This window comes from Nerophis lumbriciformis, linkage group LG10 (assembly GCF_033978685.3).
Source record: "Nerophis lumbriciformis linkage group LG10, RoL_Nlum_v2.1, whole genome shotgun sequence".
NCBI classification, from domain to species: Eukaryota; Metazoa; Chordata; class Actinopteri; order Syngnathiformes; family Syngnathidae; genus Nerophis; species Nerophis lumbriciformis.
The window spans coordinates 15,655,494-15,675,991 of record NC_084557.2 but is presented as its reverse complement, the minus strand read 5'-3'; the positions used below and the strand labels follow the sequence as shown (position 1 = coordinate 15,675,991).

At 42.6% G+C, this 20,498-nt stretch overlaps 1 protein-coding gene across 2 annotated transcripts in view; it reads right to left on the bottom strand.

Moving 5' to 3' along the window:
- Positions 1-8,750: 8,750 nt before the first annotated feature.
- Positions 8,751-20,498, bottom strand: part of kcng4a (potassium voltage-gated channel, subfamily G, member 4a) — a 96,534-nt gene continuing 84,786 nt past the window's right edge. For both annotated transcript variants that reach the window (XM_061970197.1, XM_072913908.1), the window contains exon 4: positions 8,751-10,718. In XM_061970197.1, coding sequence (XP_061826181.1) covers positions 9,825-10,718 — 894 coding nt within the window. In that variant the 3' untranslated portion in view covers positions 8,751-9,824. The remainder of the gene's footprint in view (positions 10,719-20,498) is intronic.

Below are 20,498 nucleotides of genomic sequence, written 5' to 3'. Positions count from 1 at the left end.
TCAGGATGCCACCCGATCGCCTCCCTCGGGAGGTGTTTAGGGCACGTCCGACCGGTAGGAGGCCGCGGGAAAGACCCAGGACACGTTGGGAAGACTATGTCTCCCGGCTGGCCTGGGAACGCCTCGGGGTCCCACAGGAAGAGCTAGACGAAGTGGCTGGGGAGAGGGAAGTCTGGGCTTTCCTGCTTAGGCTGCTGCCCCCGCGACCCGACCTCGGATAAGCGGAAGAAGATGGATGGATGGATATATATTGCTCATTTTGCTATATATCTGTCTTATCTATATATCTCTCTGTATAGAGCTATCTATGTGTGTATCTATCTATCTATCTATCTATCTACATATATACATATTATATATCTATCTATCTATATTAATGTAACATTAGACAATAGAAGTAAGGGAACTTGTCACACTTAAGAACAAATAGGCCACCCTAAAATCAACGAGTGCTCTGGAGCACTCGTAGATTTTGTTCCTACCTACGAACAAATCCCAGCTAAGAAATCTTTGGTGAATACAAAAATCTCCTTAAAAACTTTGTAAGTGGTCCTAAGAACACAATTTGTTCTTAAGAATGGTTGCTGAAAGGGGCCCAATGGATGGAGTGTTTGGGAACTGTACCAGTCAACTTTATGTATGATCCTAAGGTCAGATCAGCCAGAAGTGACAAATTATTAGATGCATATGGTTCATATTAGTTGACAGTGCACAACTTAGAGTCCCAATAAGCAACACCGTTTGCTGACAATATTGCCAACTATTAAGTGTTTAATGGGAGCGTTGCTTGCGCGTGACCCCACGAATGCAGAGAACGGCAGGCGGAATGCAAGTAAAACACAATTTATTACTTACAAAGAGCTGTGGAACCCACACGACGCATCTGTCTCGAAAGGAAGAGCAATAATGATCCAACGCTGAAGGAGGAACCCAGGTGGAACTAACTGGAACTAATTAAACCAGGAACAGGTGTGCTGACAGGACATGGAACGGAAAGTAAAGGTGCTGCAAAACACAGGGACCGAACAGGAAACACTGACAAAACAAGAGCACCAGGACAGGAAGTGATTCTAAACACAGGAAAACCCAAACATAACCAAACTGTCAGTAGCACTTCTAACAAAGGGAACTTTTGTTTAAGAAGAGCGTCTCATTGGTCCTGATGTCAAGACTCAACTTTACCCTGCTTTGTGCGAGCTATATGAAGCTATATGCATAGACATTCATATTAGAATTACTGGATTAGTATTTATGGTTTAAGTAATCTGTCAACAGAAAAATTAGTTGTTTTCTGAAAACGTATCTCTTACTTGTTTTTGGCTAGATCAGGGGTGTCAAACTCATTTTAAAAATCTACTCCCGAGTGGCCCTGACTGGTAAAATCACGGCATGATAACTTAAAAATAAAGACAACTTCAGATCTTTGTTTAAAAATAGAACAAGCACATTCTGAAAACGTACAAATCATAATGTTGTTGTTTTTTCCCACTTACATTTTTACCCCACTTAATAGTGTTCTATCTTTATTTGTCGTTATTTATATTTTCTGACTAAATTATCAGTCAACTCAATGGTGTTAATTTTCAATCTATCAAGATAAATTACAGGATGTTATTTATGTAATTTGATCATTTTTTTCGACTGATGTACTTAACATCACGTGGTTTATTTTGGACATATGTTGCATCATCTACAAGGACACAAATGATTGCTATTGCGACATCCAGTGGACACATTTAGAACAGCTGTTTCTTTCATTCAAAAAATTCAGGTTAATTTTTATACTTAGCAAACTCACCCCGCGGGCCGGATAAAACCTGTTCGCGGGCCTGATCCGGCCCTCGGGCCGTATGTTTGACACCCCTGGGCTAGATGCTTCTTTTGTTAGTATATTTTTAGTATATTCATTAGAGCTATCCCAATGTACATTTTGCTGCAGACGAATCCATCATCATTATTATTCTGATTAAACATGCAGTCAAAAAAGTCAATATACCCATCTGCAGCGCAGAAAGACTCAAAATCAAGTACCGTATTTTTCGGACTATAAGTCGCACTTTTTTTCATAGTTTATGAAAGTTGCAAAATGTTTTTTTCCTTCTTTATTATGCATTTTCGGCAGGTGCGACTTATACTCCGGTGCGACTTATACTCCGAAAAATACGATAGTGTGAGTTGTGCAGGTGATCCGTTAGCGACAATAGCAAACAAGTCGATGTTGGTCCTCTCAATGGGAATTTGGAGTACAAAAAACCCCCAAAACATGACAGAACAGTTATACAACCTTTAAGGCCTGATCTACTAAGATCCAAATGCCAAATGCTAAAAGGTTGAAATTGCATGTACTATTAGTGGGCATGTTGCTTGTGATTTACTAAGACTGCCTATACTTTTGATAACAGGTGCAAAAGTGGTGCAGACTGCCCTACTAAATGACAATTTTGCATGTACTACCATGTTTTGAATCATGCAGAAGACATGTACAATGCGGTGCATCTACAACAGAACCCACTTTTGAGCCCTAGAGATGCTGGCAAAAACTGCGAGCATGCGCTGGAATGTTCCAGACGCAAGAAAATGCATATTGCAAACATTGTTTGTCATATAAACGAAAACACGAACATCATTTAAAAAAGGCCAAAACACATCAGCTGAATTTGTTTTAATCAGCCCCTCAAGTCATCGGGCAGCTCTAAAATTAAAATAATGATATTGCTCAATAGACGGTATGTCTAATATTAAAGGGGAACATTATCACCAGACCTATGTAAGCGTCAATATATACCTTGATGTTGCAGAAAAAAGACCATATATTTTTTTAACCGATTTCCGAACTCTAAATGGGTGGATTTTGGTGAATTAAACGCTTTTCTAATATTCGCTCTCGGAGCGATGACGTCACATCGGGAAGCAATCCGCCATTTTCTCAAACACCGAGTCAAATCAGCTCTGTTATTTTCCGTTTTTTCGACTGTTTTCCGTACCTTGGAGACATCATGCCTCGTCGGTGTGTTGTCGGAGGGTGTAACAACACGAACAGGGACGGATTCAAGTTGCACCAGTGGCCCAAAGATGCGAAAGTGGCAAGGAATTGGACGTTTGTTCCGCACACTTTACCGACGAAAGCTATGCTACGACAGAGATGGCAAGAATGTGTGGATATCCTGCGACACTCAAAGCAGATGCATTTCCAACGATAAAGTCAAAGAAATCTGCCGCCAGACCCCCATTGAATCTGCCGGAGTGTGTGAGCAATTCAGGGACAAAGGACCTCGGTAGCACGGCAAGCAATGGCGGCAGTTTGTTCCCGCAGACGAGCGAGCTAAACCCCCTGGATGTCTTGGCTCACACCGTCCCTTATGCCACCGAAGATGATCAAGAGAAGAATATCGACCCTAGCTTCCCTGGCCTGCTGACATCAACTCCAAAACTGGACAGATCAGCTTTCAGGAAAAGAGCGCGGATGAGGGTATGTCTACAGAATATATTAATTGATGAAAATTGGGCTGTCTGCACTCTCAAAGTGCATGTTGTTGCCAAATGTATTTCATATGCTGTAAAACTAGTTCATAGTTGTTAGTTTCCTTTAATGCCAAACAAACACATACCAATCGTTGGTTAGAAGGCGATCACCGAATCCGTTTCAATACATTCGTAATCTGTTGAATCGCTTAAGCCGCTGAAATCCGAGTCTGAATCTGAGCTAATGTCGCTATATCTTGCTGTTCTTTCCGCCATGTTTGTTTGTATTCACTATGTGACGTCACAGGAAAATGGACGGGTGTTTATAACGATGGTTAAAATCAGGCTATTTGAAGCTTTTTTTAGGGATATTGCGTGATGAGTAAAATTTTGAAAAAAACTTCGAAAAATATAATAAGCCACTGGGAACTGATTTTTAATGGTTTTAACCATTCTGAAATTGTGATAATGTTCCCCTTTAACATTAATATGTTGACAAGCATACATATGTCCTTTCTAGCCATACTATATATAAACGCAAAAAAGAGCAGCTGCAGAACAGTTTTAGTCTTGATAAATCACTCTGTTTGCTGAAAAATTACAATTGCATTTTCTCCTCCCAGTATTGTGGACGTTGTGATGATCAGCATTTGTTCTTCCTATTAATGAAGACAGAAATGCTAGATGGATTGTGCTCCTTATTTTGCCCACTTCCATCCATCCATCCATCTTCTTCCGCTTATCCGAGGTCGGGTCGCGGGGGCAGCAGCTTAAGCAGGGAAGCCCAGACTTCCCTCTCCCCAGCCACTTCGTCCAGCTCCTCCCGGGGGATCCCGAGGCGTTCCCAGGCCAGCCGGGAGAGATAGTCTTCCCAGCGTGTCCTGGGTCTTCCCCGTGGCCGAAACACCTTCCTAGGGAGGCGTTCGGGTGGCATCCTGACCAGATGCCCGAACCACCTCATCTGGCTCCTCTCGATGTGGAGGAGCAGCGGCTTTACTTTGAGCTCCCCCCAAATGACAGAGCTTCTCACCCTATCTCTAAGGGAGAGCCCCGCCACTCGGCGGAGGAAACTCATTTCGGCCGCCTGTACCCGTGATCTTGTCCTTTCGGTCATAACCCAAAGCTCATGACCATAGGTGAGGATGGGAACGTAGATCGACCGGTAAATCGAGAGCTTTGCCTTCCGGCTCAGCTCCTTCTTCACCACAAAGGATCGATACAGCGTCCGCATTACTGAAGACGCCGCACCGATCCGCCTGTCGATCTCACGATACACTCTTCCCCCACTCGTGAACAAGACTCCGAGGTACTTGAACTCCTCCACTTGGGGCAAGATCTCCTCCCCAACCCGGAGATGGCACTCCACCCTTTTCCGGGAGAGAACCATGGACTCGAACTTGGAGGTGCTGATTCCCATCCCAGTCGCTTCACACTCGGCTGCGAACCGGTCCAGTGAGAGCTGAAGATCTTGGCCGGAGGAAGCCATCAGGACCACATCATCTGCAAATAGCAGAGACCTAATCCTGCAGCCACCAAACCAGATCCCCTCAACGCCCTGACTGCGCCTAGAAATTCTGTCCATAAAGGTTATGAACAGAATCGGTGACAAAGGGCAGCCTTGGCGGAGTCCAACCCTCACTGGAAACGTGTCCGACTTACTGCCGGCAATGCGGACCAAGCTCTGACACTGATTATACAGGGAGCGAACTGCCACAATAAGACAGTCCGTTACCCCATACTCTCTGAGCACTCCCCACAGGACTTCCCGGGGTACACGGTCGAATGCCTTCTCCAAGTCCACAAAGCACATGTAGACTGGTTGGGCAAACTCCCATGCACCCTCAAGGACCCTGCCGAGAGTATAGAGCTGGTCCACAGTTCCACGACCAGGACGAAAACCACACTGTTCCTCCTGAATCCGAGGTTCGACTATCCGGTGTAGCCTCCTCTCCAGTACACCTGAATAGACCTTACCGGGAAGGCTGAGGAGTGTGATCCCACGATAGTTGGAACACACCCTCCGGTTCCTCTTCTTAAAGAGAGGAACCACCACCCCGGTCTGCCAATCCAGAGGTACCGCCCCCGATGTCCACGCGATGTTGCAGAGTCTTGTCAACCAAGACAGCCACACAACATCCAGAGCCTTAAGGAATTCCGGGCGGATCTCATCCACCCCCGGGGCCTTGCCACCGAGGAGCTTTTTAACTACCTCGACAACCTCAGCCCCAGAAATAGGAGAGCCCACCACAGATTGCCCAGGCCCTGCTTCCTCATAGGAAGACCTGCTGGTAGGATTGAGGAGGTCTTCGAAGTATTCCCTCCACCGATCCACAACATCCGCAGTCGAGGTCAGCAGAGCACCATCCCCACCATACACGGTGTTGACACTGCACTGCTTCCCCTTCCTGAGGCGGCGGATGGTGGTCCAGAATTGCTTCGAAGCCGTCCGGAAGTCTTTTTCCATGGCCTCCCCGAACTCCTCCCATGTCCGAGTTTTTGCCTCCGCGACCGCTGAAGCCGCACACCGCTTGGCCTGTCGGTACCTGTCTGCTGCCTCAGGAGTCCCATGAGCCAAAAGAACCCGATAGGACTCCTTCTTCAGCCTGACGGCATCCCTCACCGCCGGCGTCCACCAACGGGTTCTAGGATTACCGCCACGACAAGCACCAACTACCTTGCGGCCACAGCTCCAATCGGCCGCCTCGACAACAGAGGTACGGAACATCGTCCACTCGGACTCAATGTCCAGCACCTCCCTCGTGACATGTTCAAAGTTCTTCCGGAGGTGGGAATTGAAACTCTCTCTGACAGGAGACTCTGCCAGGCGTTCCCAGCAAACCCTCACAATGCGTTTGGGCCTGCCAGGTCTGTCCGGCATCCTCCCCCACCATCGCAGCCAACTCACCACCAGGTGGTGATCGGTAGAAAGCTCCGCCCCTCTCTTCACCCGAGTGTCCAAAACATGAGACCGCAAATCCGATGACACAACTACAAAGTCGATCATGGAACTGCGGCCTAGGGTGTCCTGTGGCCAAGTGCACATATGGACACCCTTATGTTTGAACATGGTGTTTGTTATCGACAATCTGTGACGAGCACAAAAGTCCAATAACAGAACACCACTCGGGTTCATTCTTCCCAATCACACCTCTCCAGGTTTCACTGTCGCTGCCAACATGAGCGTTGAAGTCCCCCAGTAGAACGAGGGAATCACCCGGGGGAGCACTCTCCAGTACTCCCTCGAGTGAATCCAAAAAGGGTGGGTACTCTGAGCTGCCGTTTGGCGCGTAAACGCAAACAACAGTCAGGACCCGTCCCCCCACCCGAAGGCGGAGGGAAGCTACCCTCTCGTCCACCGGGTTGAACTCCAACGTGCAGGCTTTGAGCCGAGGGGCAACAAGAATTGCCACCCCAGCCCGTCGCCTCTCACTGCCGGCAACGCCAGAGTGGAAGAGAGTCCAGCCCCTCTCAAGAGAAGTGGTTCCAGAGCCCTTGCTGTGCGTCAAAGTGAGTCCGACTATATCTAGTTTCTACATGTTTTAATACATGCAAAACTTTAGTAGACCAGGCTCTAATTGTTTTTCTTCGATTATGTTGTTTTCTATGCTAGTGAGAAGCTGACAATGACATCAAAATCAAAATTCTATTAATCGTCCAGCCTTAGTCACAAGTCCACATTAATGTGGCAATATGTTTTTGTGTATAAAAACATGTTTATTAGATGTTAAATCAACATGTTTAGTCCATTTTTTCTGGAGACTCTTTGCCCATGCTAAATGAAACACTATTAAAATGAATTATATTTAATTGTGACTAATTAAAACTAATCCACAGCAACCCTGTGAATAATCTCATTAACAATGACAGCACTAGTATTTATATCTAATTAATAGTATTGCTCATATTGTACTAAACAGCCAGATGTTACAATATGTTCTACAGACCGTTTTAGGGTTATCATCACTTGTCAGTGTCATGTGAAAGCCAAAGAAAAAACAAAACACACCTGTGGAGGTTGTCCTCAATGAGTTTAGGCCGATCTTGCATGATGTCACGCTTGATGATGGTTTAAACTCCAGGGTTCAGGACTTTTGAGGCATTTTTTTCAGAATGTACCATCTTTGGAGATGTTTGACTTTGGAGGTTCCACTGTATGACCTACAATCATTGGCCACACTATTTAATGAGATCCATAAACAACATAAATACTAAGTTAAAGTTAAAGTTAAAGGCCTACTGAAACCCACTACTACCGACCACACAGTCTGATAGTTTATATATCAATGATGAAATCTTAACATTGCAACACATGCCAATACGGCCGGGTTAGCTTACTAAAGTGCGATTTTAAATTCCGCGCGGAATATCCTGCTGAAAACGTCTCGGTATGATGACGCCTGCGCGTGACGTCACGGATTGTAGAGGACATTTTGGGACAGCATGGTGGCCAGCTATTAAGTCGTCTGTTTTCATCTCAAAATTCCACAGTATTCTGGACATCTGTGTTGGTGAATCTTTTGCCATTTGTTCAATGAACAATGAAGACAGCAAAGAAGAAAGCTGTAGGTGGGAAGCGGTGTATTGCGGCAGGTGTTGTGCCGGATAACGCACCCCCGCTGTAGACTGCACCCCCTGACTGTTGTGCCGGATAACACAGCCGGTGTTTCATTGTTTACATTCCCGGAAGATGACAGTTAAGCTTTACCATTGGCCTGTGGAGAACTGGGACAACGAGACTCTTACCAGGAGGACTTTTGAGTTGGATACGCAGACGCGGTACCGTGAGTACGCATGTAGCTGCGGCCTCCAAACATTTGATCGCTTGCCCGTACGTGCGTGCCGCTATGTGCATGTCACGTACGTAACTTTGGGGACTTTGGGGAAATATATGTGCTGTATGAACTTTGGGGAGGTGAACGGTACTTTGGGCTGTGGGATTGAGTGTGTTGTGCAGGTGTTTGAGTTGTATTGGTGGGTTATATGGACGGGAGGGGGGAGGTGTTTGTTATGCGGGATTAATTTGTGGCATATTAAATATAAGCCTGGTTGTGTTGTGGCTAACAGAGTATATATATGTCTTGTGTTTATTTACTGTTTTAGTCATTCCCAGCTGAATATCAGGTCCCACCCGCCTCTCACAGCATCTTCCCTATCTGAATCGCTCCCACTGCCCTCTAGTCCTTCACTCTCACTTTCCTCATCCACAAATCTGTCATCCTCGCTCAAATTAATGGGGAAATTGTCGCTTTCTCGGTCCGAATCGCTCTCGCTGCTGGTGGCCATGATTGTAAACAATGTGCGGATGTGAGGAGCTCCACAACCCGTGACGTCACGCGCATATCGTCTGCTACTTCCGGTACAGGCAAGGCTTTTTTATCAGCGACCAAAAGTTGCGAACTTTATCGTTGATGTTCTCTACTAAATGCTTTCAGCAAAAATATGGCAATATCTCGAAATGATCAAGTATGACACATAGAATGGACCTGCTATCCCCGTTTAAATAAGAAAATCGCATTTCAGTAGGTCTGTAAAGTACCAATGATTGTCACACACACACTAGGTGTGGTGAAATGTGCCCTCTGCATTTGACCCACCCCCTTGTTCACTCCCTGGGAGGTGAGGGGAGCAGTGAGCAGCAGCGGTGGCCGTGCTCGGGAATAATTTTTGGGTGATTTAACCCCCAATTTCAACCCTTGATGCTGAGTGCCAAGCAGGGAGGTAATGGGTCCCATTTTTATAGTCTTTGGTATGACTCGGCCGGAGTTTGAACTCACGACCTACCGATCTCAGGGCGGACACTCTAACCACAAGGCCACTGAGCAGGTCTAAGTCAGAATAGACTATTATAGTTGTAGTAAACAGAGGTATGGACATGCTTATTCCTTGTAATGGATCTCATTAAATTCTGCAAGTTTGACTATTGAAGTCTCCAATGAGTCATTTACAGTTCATACTGTAGGCAAGAAATCAATAAGCAGTAGTAATAATTAGTAGACTTTAAGATGCAAAGTATTCTTTTTTTTCACAGTGGAAGAAAAAAGCAACTTTGGGTATTGCATGTTTATGGAAGCAAGCAGTTACGAATATTGCTGCGGAGGCTTTCAATAAGACGACCTGCACCGTTGGGTTTAAAGGGTTAAAAACGGTCTCTCAGTCCAATGTCCTCGCTCACATCCACTTGCGGGGCCCCACATCAGCACCCTGAAGAGCGATATAAATGCAACGGATGCAATCTCCATATGTTTAATGTATTCTGGGTACAAATGGAAAGGGGAGACCTTTGCGGGGGGAAATGGTCGATTCATTTTACGTGGCGAGGAGGCTGGAAGGTTTGGATTGACAGCAAGAAATGTGGAGGTCGTTCAGAAAGCGGCTGCTGGCACACTGTGATTATTCGCTGCAGCCTCGTCGCCTTTCCCTAACAGAGCCAGAGACTCAAGTGAGTGCTTGCGATCCTTATCCAGATGGAATCCGAGTCCAAGAGCAGCAGAGTCCTCCAGTTTTCCATCGACGCCCTCTCCTGCATCATGCAGATCCCCGGCGGCGTTGGCTGCGGCGGCGGCAGCCGCAGCTGCGGCGCACTCCTCTTTGAACAAGCGGTCGTGCTCCATCTTCAGCTCTTGGTAGGAGCGGGAGAACATGTGGAAGATAGAGGTAGCGGGGAAGGCCATGATGAGGATCCCACTGAGAATGCTGCTCAGGGCCACGACCTGTCCGGGGATGGATCTGGGCACCATATCGCCATAGCCAACGGTAGTCATGGAGATGATGGCCCACCAGTAGGAGGCGGGGATGCTGCTGAAGTCGTGGGTGCCCGTGAGCTCACTTTCAGCCAGGTGGACCAGCGGGGAGAAGAGGGTGACGGCCACGCAGAGAAAAAGCAAGAGCAGGCCGAACTCCCGTGTGCTGCGCCTGACCGTCAGTCCCAGCGTCTGCAGGCCCAGAGAGTGGCGAGCCAATCGCATCACATAAAGAATCCTCAACGCCCGTAAGATCCTCAACACCAGACCCAGCTTGTCCAAATAGCCTTTGCCTCCTCCCGGGCGATCGTTTTCCATGGACGGGTCCTCCTCTTTCACCACCAAGGACACGTAGTAAGGCAGGATGGCCATGGCGTCGATGATGTTGAGCGGCCCGCGGAGGAAGTCCAACTTGCTGCGGGCCTGAATGAAGCGCAGGGCGAACTCCAGGGAGAACCAGGCCACGCACACCGTCTCTATGATGAACATGTTGTGGCACTTGGCCGAGCACTCGCCCTGGGGAGGACAGAAAGTTTGAATGAGGGTTAAGGAAGATTAAAGAGAGGAGACATAAACCCTTAGATGATCGGTTTTAGTCATCTTTAATAAACCATCCAGCGCTGTTAGGTTAATTGGAGACTCCAAATTGTTCATAGATGTGAATGTGATTGATTGATTGATTGCATCTGTCATGTCTGTGTGATCATGTTTTTGTTTTGGTCATGTTCGGTTTTGTTTTTGGACTTTTTGTGCACTTTTGTTTTGTCACCATAGCAACCATTAGTTTTCACCTGTCACGTCACGCACCTGTTTCACGTTTTTGAGTCACGCACCTGTTTTCGTTAATCATGTCTGTAGTATTTAAGTTCATTGTTTTCAGTTTGTCTTTCTGGTGACATCCCACAATTATGCTCTGCACATTTCTGACACTTGATTTCATGTCCATCGTTCATGCTGCTCCTTTTAGTCCATACCAAGTAAGTTTTGTTTATTAATGCTATAGTCTTTTGGTTTCATAGTTTGTTCTCCGCCACTGTGCGCGCTTTTCGTTTGTACTTTTTTTTGCTATAATCTTTTGGTTTCATAGTTTGTTCTCCGCCACTGTGCGCGCTTTTCGTTTGTACTTTATTTTGATATATTAAATAAATCATGTATTTACATTCCCGTCTCGCCCGAGCCAACTTTTCGTTGCATTCCGGAAAAGCAAACACCCAGGACCAAGTCATGACAGTATGTACAAACCCTGTTTCCATATGAGTTGGGAAATTGTGTTAGATGTAAATATAAATGGAATACAATGATTTGCAAATCATTTTCAACCCATATTCAATTGAATATGCTACAAAGGCAACATATTTGATGTTCAAACTGATAAACATTTTTTTTTTGTTGCAAATAATCATTAACTTAAGAATTTGATGCCAGCAACACATGACAAAGAAGTTGGGAAAGGTGGCAATAAATACTGATAAAGTTGAGGAATGCTCATCAAACACTTATTTGGAACATCCCACAGGTGTGCAGGCTAATTGGGAACAGGTGGGTGCCATGATTGGGTATACAAACAGCTTCCCAAAAAATGCTCAGTCTTTCACAAGAAAGGATGGGGCGAGGTACACCCCTTTGTCCACAACTGCGTGAGCAAATAGTCAAACAGTTTAAGAACAACGTTTCTCAAAGTGCAATTGCAAGAAATTTAGGGATTTTAACATCTACGGTCCATAATATCATCAAAAGGTTCAGAGAATCTGGAGAAATCACTCCACGTAAGCGGCATGACCGGAACACAACCTTGAATGACCGTGACCTTCGATCCCTCAGACGGCACTGTATCAAAAACCGACATCAATCTCTAAAGGATATCACCACATGGGCTCAGGAACACTTCAGAAAACCACTGTCACTAAATACAGTTGGTCGCTACATCTGTAAGTGCAAGTTAAAGCTGTACTATGCAAAGTGAAAACCGTAAATCAACAACATCCAGAAACGCAGCCGGCTTCTCTGGGACCGAGATCATCTAAGATGGACTCATGCAAAGTGGAAAAGTGTTCTGTGGCCTGACGAGTCCACATTTCAAATTGTTTTTGGAAATATTCGACATCGCGTCATCCGGATTGATTCGGGGGCCGCATTGGGTTAAGACAATTTGGCCGGGGGCCGGATTGTGTATATATATTCCTTGCACACTAATTGACTGAAAGAGCGCAGCTAGGAGACACCGAGAGAAACAAGCGGTAGAAAATGGATTAGACAGGACGGATTTAAAAAAATAATATTAAAAAAAAAACAAAAAAACACACACACACACATTTCCAAGTAAGGAACTGACTCATCGAGTGAATCCGGCAGCAGAGATCGATCGGCGCGAAACAGATACTTGATCTTTATTTTTCACGGTGTTAGTCTTGTTCAAGCTTGTTACGTTTAGAAAAAAAACAATTTCTTCCTTGAAGCGATGAAAAAGAAAAGCTTCATCAGCTCCAGCTTCTTCTCTATGCCACTTATTGGTTCATGCACTGCACCGTGTTTCCATTCCCTTCCATTACTTCTTCCTCTTCCTCTCATCTTGTCGCTGTCTACTCCTCCTCCTCATTAGTTATTCCAGTTCCTCTTTCATTACTCTCTCTGGACTCCCTTCCTCTCATCCTTCATTTTGGCCACTCACCCCCCACACACGGTTCACCCTTTCTCCTTAAAAACCGTCATCCGTTTCAGTGTTCTCCCAAGTGAAACACGACTCCCTCCATTGTTTCTCTACGTCGCGCTCATCCCAGTCTCATTTATCACTTCTTCCCTCGCTCCCCTCCCTCATCCCAATGTGACTTTAAGCCTGTTATGTCCACTGTGTGAGGTGTGCCCGTTTCCCTTTGTGCACAGGGTTATTATTCGGTTGCAAATGACACGTTGACATTTTCGGCAGCACAACAAACTATTTCTATTAGCTGCTTAGGCGTTGTCATCTTTCCATTTGGTTCTCGGGTGGGCAGCACTAAGTGGTTTACTGGGAATGCTTTGCTAGAAACAGCACCGTCAGCATCCTGCACGGTCCTCATGCTCGCTTTAACGAAGACACCGATGCAGTAACGAGAAAGCAAAGCGTGCTGCTAAAGGTCAGGACAGATTAGCTCAGGTTTTCTTGCAATAGTGAGAGAAATCTGTGCTGCACACATTTTGTATTGAAACAGTGGCGTCGAAGTCGTTTACATTGAGGGCCACGTCGCAGTTATGTTTGGTCCCAGAGGGCCGCTTCTAGCAGTGAATACTATTATTGCACAATTTTCTAGTGCATTTTATTAGGCGATTTTGAAAAACTAAAATGTAAAAAAATATGATAAATCGCAATAATTTCACTTTAAAATTTAGTGTATAGTACTGTTTTTATGGTTAAAGGGGAACATTATCACCAGACCTATGTAAGCGTCAATATATACCTTGATGTTGCAGAAAAAAGACCATATATTTTTTTAACCGATTTCTGAACTCTAAATGGGTGAATTTTGGCGAATTAAACGCCTTTCTATTATTCGCTCTCGGAGCGATGACGTCACAACCGAGTCAAATCAGCTCTGTTATTTTCCGTTTTTCGACTGTTTTCCGTACCTTGGAGACATCATGCCTCGTCGGTGTGTTGTCGGAGGGTGTAACAACACGAACAAGGACGGATTCAAGTTGCACCAGTGGCCCAAAGATGCGAAAGTAGCAAGAAATTGGACGTTTGTTCCGCACACTTTACCGACGAAAGCTATGCTACGACAGAGATGGCAAGAATGTGTGGATATCCTGCGACACTCAAAGCAGATGCATTTCCAACTGGACTGGACAGATCAGCTTTCAGGAAAAGAGAGCGGATGAGGGTATGTCTACAGAATGTATTAATTGATGAAAACTGGGCTGTCTGCACTCTCAAAGTGCATGTTGTTGCCAAATGTATTTCATATGCTGTAAACCTAGTTCATAGTTGTTAGTTTCCTTTAATGCCAAACAAACACATACCAATCGTTGGTTAGAAGGCGATCGCCGAATTCGTCCTCGCTTTCTCCCGTGTCGCTGGCTGTCGTGTCGTTTTCGTCGGTTTCGCTTGCATACGGTTCAAACCGATATGGCTCAATAGCTTCAGTTTCTTCTTCAATTTCGTTTTCGCTACCTGCCTCCACACTACAACCATCCGTTTCAATACATGCGTAATCTGTTGAATCGCTTAAGCTGCTGAAATCCGAGTCTGAATCCGAGCTAATGTCGCTATAGCTTGCTGTTCTTTCCGCCATGTTTGTTTGAGTTGGCTTCACTATGTGACGTCACAGGAAAATGGACGGGTGTATATAACGATGGTTAAAATCAGGCACTTTGAAGCTTTTTTTAGGGATATTGCGTGATGGGTAAAATTTTGAAAAGAACTTCGAAAAATAAAATAAGCCACTGGGAACTGATTGTTAATGGTTTTAACCATTCTGAAATTGTGATAATGTTCCCCTTTAAAAAAAGGCAGCTCAGTTGCCAGAATTTTACTGTAAATAATTTTAAAAAATGCAATATTACAGTAAAATGTTAGTACCTGAGCTGTCAGTTGTTGTTTTTTTAAACTGTACATATTTTGGTGTATTACTGTAAATTCCAAAACGGCACCACAGTATATTACTGTACAGTAAAAAAAGTACCGTTTTTTTTCCATTTAGGGAAAAATTCTGTAAAAAACCACTGTAAATGTCACAATTTGAAATCTATTGCTACTTTTATATTGCACAATTTGATGGATAAGTTGCTTTGAAATCATTATTATTAGCATTTATTTATATTTAAAAAATGGTTTGAATGTTTGATAATATATTTTTGCATAATTAGACAATATTACAGAGAGTACAGAGAGTAATTTTTTTTTCTCCCAAAATAGACAGAAATAATACATTTGGGAAGAAACGTTACAGTACTTTGATACATTATTTTTTTTTCCAGGATTCCGGGCGGCCAAATACAATTAAGCGGCGGGCCACATTTGGTCCCCGGGCCTTGAGTTTGACACCTGTGTTCTAAAACATGGTCAGCTAAAAATGATTATGCAAATTTCACTTGAAATTATGTTTATACCAGTAATATGTGTAAAAAAAAATTTCCGATACCAAATCTGACTGGCAGTGTTTTGGCTCCATATAGATGGCAATCGAGTAGATTGGACACATCCAGTATTACAGTGTATATGCAAAAAATGGATCATGTGCACAAAATCGCTGCTTTGAAACAAACCCAGTTCACTAGCATTAACACAAAACAGCGTTTTCCCAACTTTTGAACTAATTTCACCATCAATTCCATATTTTGGGTAACATTCTTCAAATACACCATTGTGGGACCCCTGACAGTGATTTAAAGTTGTTGCTTTTGGTTAGTCCTGGTTAGGCGTTATTCTTTTCAGTAACGATTAATCTAATTAATTACTGTTGCCATCGTAGCAACACCGTTGCCTTTACTGAGAATGTGAAGTGGCGCGTTACTACAGTTTGGTTGAATGAAGCTCAACGTGTCAGGTTTCTGCGTGCAGAGGGCAAGGGTGGGGATGATAAGATTATTGCCAGTAGCGGAGAAATCCGCTGAATAGGGACTTCATACACTGTTACAGGCCTGGGCAATTATTTTGACTCAGGGGCCAAAGTTAGAGAAGAAAATGTGTCTGGGGGCCAGTATAACTATTTTTAGGAACACTAATACAAAACCTGATTGAATGCCAAAAACGGAATGTAATTTCACATTTTCTTTACTGAATGAGACACCCAGAATATACATGAAAATAAAGAATGTGGGATTTACAATATTAACTATGAACGATAAAACACTGAATATTGACAACATATGAACGTCATATCCCCTCTCGATCGACATATTTTACAAGGTTCAAGGTTCAACTTTATTGTCCCTGCGGGGAAATTTGTCTTGGGCACAGTGCATCATTGCTTTCTTAACATACACAAAAACAACAGAACAAAAACACAAGCACAGACACAACCACAACCAGACAACTAACATTTAAACATCAGAACATGGAGATGGATAGACATAGGTGGCACTTTGATGTAGGCATAAAATCTACAGTATGGAGATAAAGATAAAGTACTAGTGTGCATTGCACTAGAGCTCATGGATAAAGTGCTGTGTGCTAAAGTGCTTAGTTCTAAAGTGCTATGTGCTAAAAAAGTGCTAACCTATGTATTACCATTCTATTGCACATTGTTGGTCAGCTTAATGGAGGCTGGGACAAATGATAATTTAAGGCGGTTAGATTTGCATAGTGGGACCCAGAGTCTTCTCCCTGATGGCAGGGTTCCATATTCAGGGAAGAGTGGGTGTTGTGAGTTGGAAATAATTTTCTTAGCTTTTTTCCTAACTGCCTGCTCATAGATGCTCTGTATAGGCTCATATTATTTCCTCCCTACGATTTTCATTGCCGTTTTATGCAAGTTTGCTTTTTAGCTTAATGGTTCGGTTGCCAAACCATGAGGTGATCCCGTATATAATGATGCTCTCTACAATGGCACGGTAGAAAATCATCATGATGTGGCTGCTTACGCCGTACAATCTTAATCTTCGCAAAAAATATAGCCTCTGTTGCAGTCTATTGCACAGTTTGTCAATATGTGTCTTCCAGCAAAGAAGATTATCAATATGAACCCCTAAATATTTATATGAGGATACTTGGGTGATTTCCTGATTTCTGATGACCACTGGCTCATGGTCAGTCACTTTCCTCGGATCCAAAATCATTTCCTGTGTCTTGGTCACATTTAGAATAAGATGGTTGGTATCACACCACCTAATAAATAGGTCTATCTCGTCTTGGTACACAGAGGGGTCCGTATCCTTGTGTAGAACGCTTAGGAGCACAATCAAGCAAAACGCAACGAAAATGCAACAAACACACCGAAATATGAACACAAAGGGTAAAAAAAATAAAAAAATACAATCTGATATATCTGATATACCACTAAGCTTTAGATCTTTGTTGTAAAAATCTGCTTCCATGTCTGTCACTGACACCTGCATTTCTGTAAACACTCTGTGGAAACGCTCCACACCCACACTGCTTGGTACCTCGTCTGAGCTGCTGTGACGAAGATGACCATAGTAACTAGTACATCATGCAAAAGCGCAGATTGCAACCATTGAAATACTTTGTATAGTTCAAGACTTTCGGTATATTTGAAAACATCATAAATCCGATCACAGCTCTTTAATAGTGTCAAATAAGAGAGAGGGTGGGGACTGGGGCTTAGCAACGATTTAGGGCCAATCAGATACTTTTCCTTCCTTGTTAAGAAAGTTGAAATTCTCTCCATCAGCGCCAAAGCCAAAATTGTCTGGATTAGTTCCACGCCGTAGCATGTGAACGGTAAAGAGGGCACTTTTTTATTTTGGACGCCATCAGCCGGCGAGTCATCGTGACATCTACAGACTGTAAGTGAGCTATAGCTGCTTCTCCCGCACTCATAAACACATTCTGATGAAGGCATGCATGGTAACTCCTGTTCACAACTCACATTCATACCTGCTTAGCCAGAGGCCCGGCATAAAAAATGTTTTTAGTTTTTTTTTTTTGTGTAAAATAAGTGGACACTTCAGAAATTTTATTTAATTTAAGTCCTACTTAAGGTTAAACTCAATTTAAGGATTAGGCCATCTAGTTAAGATAAATGTTGTGATGGTTGATACAATGTGGATGAAGGATAATTTATAGGGATGTCCGATAATGGCTTTTTGCTGATGTCCGATATTCCGATATTGTCCAACTCTTTAATTACCGATACCGATATCAACCGATATATACAGTCGTGGAATTAACACATTATTATGCCTAATTTGGACAACCAGGTATGGTGAAGATAAGGTACTTTAAAAAAAAAATAAAATGAGATAAATAAATGAAAAACATTTTCTTGAATAAAAAATAAAGTAAAACAATATAAAAACAGTTACATAGAAACTAGTAATTAATGAAAATGAGTAAAATTAATTGTTAAAGGTTAGTACTGTTAGTGGACCAGCAGCACGCACAATCATGTGTGCTTACGGACTGTATCCCTTGCAGACTGTATTGATGTATATTGATATATAATGTAGAAACCAGAATATTAATAACAGAAAGAAACAACCCTTTTGTGTGAATAAGTGTAAATGGGGGAGGGAAGTTTTTTGGGTTGGTGCACTAATTGTAAGTGTATCTTGTGTTTTTATGTTGATTAAAAAAAATAAATAAATAAATACATTTTAAAAAAAACGATACTGATAATAAAAAAAACGATACCGATAATTTCCGATATTACATTTTAACGCATTTATCGGCCGATATTATCGGACAGCTCTAATAATTTATTTTATTTATTTTACTTAAAGGTCAAATGCTCTTTTGTTATTTTTTACCCAAGTTCAATTCAATATTTAATAATATTAATAATAAGTTATTTTACTTTTTTTTTTATTTTTTTATTTCTATGCATATCATATTGCACACTGCACTCTATTGAGTTCAGATACATGCCAAATGTTCTGAAATACGGTATACAGTGTTTTTATTCTTCAATCAGTTCATACAAACATCTTTGACGTTAAAGATGTTATCAAACGTATAAAATAACAAAATGAATAATAACGTCTCAGTTACTTTGCTGAGTAACTAGTTACTCTGATAATGAGGTAACCCAGTTACTAACTCAATTACTTTTGGGACAAGTCATTTGTAACTATAACTAATTACTTTTTTAAGGTATTATGACCAACACTGATTATGATTGTGAATCGATTCAAAATAAAAAAAATTAAATACGTTTTTAGGCCATCTCTGCGCTTAATCTCTCTGGGTATATGTCATACATTGTCATATACATAGGTTGCAGGTAAAAAAGCTCCTATTTTGAAATAGTTATATTGTAATTTATACACCAAAGAGTTTGAATTGAGAATCGTGTTAAAGTGAGAATCAATCCTGAATCAAATTATCACCCCAAGAATCTGAATCGACTCTTAAAATGTTGTAAGATTCACGTTACTAATATGTAAATTTTATTTCATTTTTTTTTACCAAGTTTTACATTTTTACTGTTGAGTCTATCTTCCCTCTCATTTACCTCTAATCCAATGTTACTGCTGAAACCCAGAAAATGAAAAGTTCCTAAGTCATCAAAAAACACATCATGATTCCTCTCCTGAAGTGATATTTATTCATCAAGACATTTACCGAAGGGAAAAACAAACATCATTACAAGAAAACGCTCTCTCTCTCAGAATAGTGTGCGGCCAATCTAACTAAATATCAGCCTCTACAGCTGTGCTCTTCTTTAATCAAACCTGCAATCCTGCGTCTGACATCCGTCCCCTAAGCACGGTGGGAATTCGGGACCGTAATTCCAGCATCAACCTTTCAGACACTTTCTGCCCTCAGCTTTCATGTTTTGTCTCTCATGTGCACTTTCTACCTCTCATTTATTTCCCCTTCTCTGTACTCTTGCGTCGACATTAGTCCCATTAGGGCTTCGCAGTGCTATTCTCACCCTTTGTATGAAAGGCCATTTGTTACAGTTACAAGCTTTCTACTTCTGTCTCCTCAGACAGTTCCACTGTCACAACGCCTCTCTGACCTCAGCTCCTCTGTGCCACTCTCTCTGGGACTCTGTGACAGCTCCTTTCAGCACAAACACATGGCAGATGACCCATCGCCTATTTCACATTTTCATTCAGTTCTATACACAAAGTAGTGTTGTACCGATACTAATATTTTGATACCGGTACCAAGATTAATTCCATACTTTTCGGTACTATTTTTAAATAAAGGGGACCACAATAAAATTGCATTATTGCCGTTATTTTAACCAAAAAAATCTTACGGTACATTAAACATATAATTCTTATTGCAAGTTTGTCCTTAAATAAAATAGTAAACATACGAGACAACTTGTCTTTTATTAGTAAGTAAGCAAACAAAGCCTCCTAATTTAGTTGCTGACGTATGCAGTAACATATTGTGTCATTTTCCATTCTATTATTTTGTCAACATTATTAAGGACAAGTAGTAGAAAATGAATTATTACCGTATTTTTCGGACTATAAGTCGCAGTTTTTTTTCATAGTTTGGCCGGGCTCCAGTGCGATTTATATACAAACCCCGTTTCCATATGAGTTGGGAAATTGTGTTAGATGTAAATATAAACGGAATACAATGATTTGCAAATCCTTTTCAACCCATATTCAATTGAATGCACTACAAAGACAAGATATTTGATGTTCAAACTCATAAACTTTATTTATTTTTGGCAA